We start from the raw sequence: 6,822 nt of genomic DNA, 5'->3' as shown, positions 1-6,822 counted from the left end.
AAAAAAAAAAAAAAAAACGAACATCGCACCGTCCAAGTGTGCCTTGGTTTCCTCTCCCCCCCCCCGCCATTAATTCTGTGTTCTCGTACACGGCGTTCCGTCGTTGTCATCATCATTCTCGCCCTCGGACGACGGCGAGAAGTCGCGACGCGACGCCACGACGAGCCGTCCTCCGAGAGCATCGGAGAGCATTCGAGAAAAAGAGGACCGTTATGTCGACGCGCTATAGGTCCGCCTATAGGCTGCCGCCGTTGTGTCCCGGTCGATACGAAGGGACCCGACGAGGTTCGTCCCGTCCGTGGCGCTGATTTCCGAGAGGGTGGAGGGGAGGGGGAGGACAACCCTGATGCTCCGCTCCGATCGCGAGACGACGCTGTCGCCGCGACGTCGCGTCCCACCGTCCTAAGGGGAATCGTTCGGTTCGGGAGACGCGGTGTGCTTGAAGAACCCATTCGCGACGGGCGGTGAATGTCCCGCGTGCGATTGCCTCCGTCTTCCTCGGACGTGCTCGGGTGGCTCGTTTCGGTGGGCTTGGTTCGTCAGGCCCGCCCTCGGAGGGCTCGGAATTCAGGTTCAGGGTCAGGTTCAGATCCGGTGTGCGTTTTCGTTGTCGAGGCGAATGATGTGGATGCGATAGCGTCACGAAAAGGGAGTCGGGCGTGTGCGTTTAAAGGGCGGAGGACGGTGGAAGGGAGGGAGGGAAAACGACAGGGTTGCTCGTGCCGAGCGGTGTTTTGGATACCTGAGTAACAGCTGAGTAGGTTACGTTAAAAGAAGCGCGATGTTATCGGGTGGTGCTGAGCGTCTGAGCGATATCTCTTTGAGAAATGTCGCTAGGTCTCTCTAAAGCCGTCGATCAGAACTAGACAATGCCATGCATCCGTGTGGCATACCGTTTTGGATTGTTCGTATTCTACGCTTGTGGACTTGAGGGAGTCATTCATAGGTTCAATAGTAATGGTGTTTTCCCAACTGGTCGATTCGGTCGCTCCAGGAGACCGCGCGGAACGATACCGACGCAACGTACATCACCAAGCCTGATGTCCCAATAGAATTTCATCTGGGGTACATTAACCTCCAATACGTAAAAAAAATGCATTGAGCGTACATTAATGTACATTAACCTAAACCTGCTTGGAAAATCTTATTAACTTACAACACAATTAAATCAGGGGAAGGGAAAATCTTCTCATAGAAGCGTTCTTTTTTCCTTCCATTTTATTTGATTATCTCTTTTTCAGTGAAAGTCAGTGTCGCAGAATGGTGGTGGATTATTGTTTGTCGATTCAAGCCTCAGCAACTGCAGTAAGAAAGCAGGAGCGAAGGTTAGGTGGCACAGTGGGTGCAAAGATGCAACCCAACAGCGGTGGAGGATGTGGAATGACACCCAAAGAGCTCTCCGACAATGACGACTTGGCTACGTCTCTTGTGCTGGATCCTTATTTAGGATTTACCACCCATAAGATGAATATCAGGTATCACTGTTTGACTAAATCGATAAATTAAAATGCTTTTCAGAAAGAGATGCAGATGTCATAGTGTAACACAGCGAATCATTATATTCTTATGAATTATTATACTCTTATTGTCTGTCAATGTTAAACAAAGATGAAACAATTCACTGTTACATTATGTCAATGCCTCACCTCTTGCTAGAAAATATCTTCAACTTGCAAGTTATTTATACTTAATTGTTTACTAAAGTTCCATTCTGCTTGACAGGTACAGACCATTGAAGGCGAATAAGGAGGAGCTGCGTAAAATCATCTGTGAATTTATTCAAACTCAAAATTATGAGAAGGCATACAAGAAATTAATGGGTGGAGACTGGGGCGCACGACTTCCCCACACGAAGTCTAAACAGCAGCAAATTAATCTGGAGAATCACGTAAGTTACACATGTATAGCAACTCTGTTTTATATAATCAAATTGTTTTATTTTAGCAAGAAACTTGCATTGCTTTTATGATATAAGAAATATATTGTATGTGTGTAATAGTTCTTTTCTTTTACAGATCAAGCGATACCTGCGAGTTTTTGATAAGGATTCTGGCTTTGCCATAGAGCCGTGCTACAGATATAGCCTAGAAGGACAAAAAGGTGCTAAGATATGCGCCACGAAGAAATGGATGAAGCACGACAAAATCTCTTGTCTCGTCGGTTGTATAGCGGAGCTAAGTGAAAAGGTTTGAGTTTTGCAAAAAGTGTATAAAAAAGAAACATTTATTTTAAAAAGTTTTTTCATTATTTCTGTATTTTTTGTTTATTTTTATTTAATATATATCATTTTTCTATGCTTTTAGGAAGAAGCTGCGTTGCTGCATCCTGGGAAAAATGACTTCTCTGTGATGTTTAGTTGTCGAAAGAATTGTGCCCAATTATGGTTGGGACCGGCTGCATATATAAACCATGACTGTAGAGCGAATTGCAAGGTAAGAAATTCGAACGTGATTGCGTAAAAGTTATTATGTAAACTTGGAAAAATTATTTTCACAGTTTGTGGCAACGGGAAGAGACACGGCATGTGTCAAGGTATTACGCGATATCGAAGTCGGCGAGGAAATCACATGTTTCTATGGAGAGGATTTCTTTGGTGACGGCAATTGTTACTGCGAGTGCGAGACCTGCGAAAGGCGAGGGACTGGCACTTTTGCGAGCCAGAAGCCGGGCGAGGAGATGTCGTCTGGTATGTTGCACATAATATTTATAGGACAAAGTCCGTCTTTGAGTTCGTCAGTTTTGTCACTTCTATTTTTTCCTATTTTCTATTTTTAGGCTATCGTTTGAGAGAAACGGATAATCGAATTAATCGAACTAAACATCGACAGCAGCCATTGAACAGAAATAAACAGCAAGCCGATACTGCTCTCACCGAGCGAAACGCGGTCCTGGTTGGAAATGCGGCAGTTGCACCACAATCTCTCAGCATGAAGGAGCTGCGTCGCAAAGGGCTTACCAAGTACGATGCTGAGCTATTGATCGCACAAGGCTGTCGTTTTTCGGATATCAATCAGCAGCAGCCAGCGATCAACAACGGTGAAAATATGCTGCAGACTCGAGCGCATCCCTCCGCGATTGCAACTTCCGTCACAAGGAGTCTCCGTAACAAACAAATGTGCAAGTTTGACGGCAATACCGGTGATGGAAATGCCATCAAGAATACTCAATCGCTTAGAGCGTCCAGGTAAGTTATTAAGCTCTTTTGTGCGATTAACCCTGTTGATCTGTTCGGATCTATTTTATTCAAAATGTAATTATCCTTTTACTAATATATTATTTAAAAACTTTTCCTCTGATATTTATTTGATGATTTCGTCTATAATGTAAGATCTCTTCAAAAGTGTTTTTATTTTTAATCATATTTATTCAACACAAACGATGATTGTATAATAAATTTAAACAGCAGGGTTAAATGTGCGTTTACTTTAATTTTAAATTATAATCTTTAATTTTGATTTAGACTTCACAAGAGAACGGAATCAAAGAAAGGAAAAGTCAACATGAAGCCTCCATCGCTCTGTCTCAGCAATCCAGCTGTGAAAGACACAGAAGTGGCGGATATTGGTCATCGAAAGGAGGATTCTGATAGAGAACCGGTTCACAAGGAGAATTTATATTCACGATTGCAAAAACATCATTTGCCGAACGCGTCGGAGATGGATCGCGGTTTTCACATGGAACAAACACGACAGCGTATCGTGACGGAGGAATTAAACGACGCTTGTCCACTGCGACTGATGGAGATAGAAGACGCTGGTGATGGCGATTTGATGGAGGACGATCGGGGAATACCGGATCTCACCGCGGAAGTTAGTTCTGAGACAGTAGATAATGTTAATTCTTCCAGTTACAAAAAGGGACATTATAGTACAAATGCCTGTGATTCAATCCGATTAAGTTCCACGTCTCAAGCCCATGTACAACAACGCTTACATACTGCAGAATCTAATCCCGAAGATACGAACTATCGCTCAAGGGATTATCATTTTTCATCGCCTATGCGGCATAAGGAAAGCGAAAACGCTCCTTGTAGCACAATTGAACAGGCGAATTGCATTAACAAACGTTCCAAGTCTCATGGCAAAGAACTTTCCTCGATGGATGAGCAAGATAATCGCAAGACGCCCAACGAGGAATCGCCTTACGAGTTTGAAGACGACGAATCGCCATCGCCACTGATTGAAGAAAACAAAATGTTGCAGATCAACTTTCGAGAGAACGACATCTTGCACGAGACGAACTCTCGGTCAGATGACGAATGCTGCGATTTGAATTCTACGAAAGTAATTGTGGTGCACGATGTGGAAAAAGAAGAGGAGAGTGAAAGTTGCGAGAGTCCGATCGCCGTCGACACGTCGGCGGCGAGTCGCACAGACAGTGTTGAGTTTTGTGGATTGAACTCCGACGGAATTATAGAAGCGGAAGCTGATACCGAAAACGTTTTAAAATGTTATAATAATACAGTTTCGAATCAGGAGGGAAAACAGGACGTTGTAACGAAAAGTGATACGTACGTCGCAAGCGTTGAACCTGGCGTCAGATCCGAAATGGCAATGTTATGCGCAACGGAGATGAACTCTAGAATAAATATTATAGAAGAAAATAACGCGATGATCTTTAGTAACGTACAGATTACGAACTATAATAGTGATCTAATGAGCCACATGAATTTAGAAGACAATCGCAATTCCGCATTGGTAAAAAAATCGACATCCAGGATCTCAAAGTCATCTCGCAAATTGCAAAAGAGACTGTCGAACGCCAAATCCAAGTTTGGAATATTGGCGGAGGGTGTTCAGGACGATTCGAAGAGTCACAGCAAGGGAAAGAGCAAGAACAAATCTACCAAAAGTCAAAGAAGGGATCGGCAGAGATCGGCGACGGCCGAGATAGGAGAGGCTGACGACGATTCAGGTATCCAAGGAGACATCTATGAATTTAGTGAAAAGGAAAGCAACCTGGAAGACATTGGTATACTGTCTATAATAAGACGAGGCAAGCACGAATCTCGTCATGCGTCCTCTTCCTCGATAGTGGTGTCGCCTGTGCAGGAGATGCAATGTAATGATGAGTACAATAAAGCTGAGCCACCGGTGTTGATTCCAGAAGAGCCGTGGCCTCCGACCGTGGCCCAGAGCGAACATAGTGTGGAATCCAATAGTGGTGTTCAGTCTAGAGAAAACTGTGATGTTGAAGGGAGCTTGGAGCGGTAAATATGCAACGAATATATTGTATAAAATTATTTCTACTATTTAAAACATTAATTAAATCCATTTTAAGATGCTGTATTTCATCAAATTTTCTTTTCTAAATCGTGTTGGTAAATTGAAGGGATCTTTTTTTTTAGATTGACATCCTATGAGAACAATAGTAGTACACGAAAATCAAGCACGACCCCGTCCGAGTGCCAATGGCGAACAAGCAATCCGAGCAATTGTCGAGTTTGTCCTGTCACGCCAGAAAGGACCAGCGGACGACTGAAGCTAACGCTGCGCATGAAGCGGTCGCCCGTGCTGGACGATATCGTCGAATCTGGCACCAGCGGTTTGAGCGAGGACAGTTACGAGCCGGAATATGAAGTGTTGCGTGTCGAGGGATTGGAGAGGCGCAAACGCCGAAAGAAGCACAAGAGCAGGGATCGCGAGAGACGGCATAAGAAGTCGCGTGTATTGAACTTGGATCCGCCACCACCGCCCATGAAAAGATTACGCTTGATTCTCGGCAACGAGACTCGCACTATCGATTTAACGCACTCTTAACAGCTATAATTCCACCTGCCTTCGCTCTCTCGACTTGCGCCCCCTGCCCTTCCATCATCATGACATGTAACATCGATTTTATTATGATATAGACTATCTTTTTAAACATAATTAAAAACGAAAGATCATCCAAGCCTCCTCGTCCTACGACATGTGACAGCGAGTTCATATCGAACTTGAAGATACTTTTCACAATTGAACTTGATTTAGTGGTAGAACTAGTATCACTACTTTTCCTTCCTATCTTTTTCATTTTATCTTTCATCTCTGTCTTTCTGTCTCTTTCTCTCTTGTAATCCCCGTTATTTAAATCTTTTAGCGGTATATGTCTTATTCTTATAACAACAACGAATCTCTGAGGGCCTATCGAGATATCGTAAGCGAGAAAACGCGTAGGTGGAAGAAGTTTTAAATCGCGCACGTACACGTTTCTCCCATGTAAAGTTAAATACCGCGTATAAATCAGAAAAAAGTACGTGAATACTTATTCAAGCAGTTCCATAGAGATTAAAAAGTGTTTTAGCGTACTAATCAAATAATTCCACTTAGTGATTCAATTGGAGTCAGGCCGAGTATATTATTTTTCGAAATTTTTGCCGTCTTTAATAAAAAATATCGAATCGAATTTCCATATATGATTTCTGAAAAAATCTTTCTCCTTTTTCTTTTTGCATTTCTTTTTCTCCAGTTATTAGTTTCTTGATAAATTATATCTTGACAAATATATGCAACAATATCAATCTCGTATTTTATGAAATAAACCAGATTAAACTATCAAGTAGCTAAATTAAATTGTACAAGTTACATTTCGGTGAAACCGTTTCGTAAAGAAATTTATTATTGCTGCTTTCCATGATACTCCGAAACGGAGAAAAAGGACGAAGGAGGAGAATCCCTATACTTATACTATGTATAATAATGATTATCTAACTGATTAAAAGAAAATTTAGCTAAATATTAGTTAGCACTTATAATCGCTATTCTCGAACGAGGGGTCAAAAATATCATGTGGAGAACCTTGTAAATATTGCTTATACATATATTGTATGAAATATATATATAT

General features: G+C 42.3%; 1 protein-coding gene across 2 annotated transcripts in view; it reads left to right on the top strand.

Annotated features, from left to right (window-relative positions):
• LOC108748364 (histone-lysine N-methyltransferase KMT5B) overlaps nt 1–6,349 on the top strand; it is a 6,821-nt gene extending 472 nt beyond the window's left edge. The window contains exons 1-9 of one of the 2 annotated variants that reach the window (XM_018486480.1): nt 775–1,065; nt 1,242–1,475; nt 1,723–1,888; nt 2,016–2,186; nt 2,304–2,432; nt 2,497–2,686; nt 2,776–3,184; nt 3,461–5,209; nt 5,348–6,349. In XM_018486480.1, coding sequence (XP_018341982.1) covers nt 1,261–1,475; nt 1,723–1,888; nt 2,016–2,186; nt 2,304–2,432; nt 2,497–2,686; nt 2,776–3,184; nt 3,461–5,209; nt 5,348–5,759 — 3,441 coding nt within the window. In that variant the 5' untranslated portion in view covers nt 775–1,065; nt 1,242–1,260 and the 3' untranslated portion in view covers nt 5,760–6,349. Of the gene's footprint in view, nt 1–774; nt 1,066–1,241; nt 1,476–1,722; nt 1,889–2,015; nt 2,187–2,303; nt 2,433–2,496; nt 2,687–2,775; nt 3,185–3,460; nt 5,210–5,347 lie in introns of those variants that run through there. The other variant, XM_018486478.1, reaches the window with a different exon arrangement.
• The last annotated feature ends 473 nt before the right edge of the window (nt 6,350–6,822 follow it).

Source organism: Trachymyrmex septentrionalis, unplaced genomic scaffold (genome assembly GCF_001594115.1).
Source record: "Trachymyrmex septentrionalis isolate Tsep2-gDNA-1 unplaced genomic scaffold, Tsep1.0 scaffold22, whole genome shotgun sequence".
NCBI lineage: Eukaryota > Metazoa > Arthropoda > Insecta > Hymenoptera > Formicidae > Trachymyrmex > Trachymyrmex septentrionalis.
The sequence above is the reverse complement of the archived record's forward strand: the minus strand, read 5'-3'. Positions and strand labels throughout refer to the sequence as shown.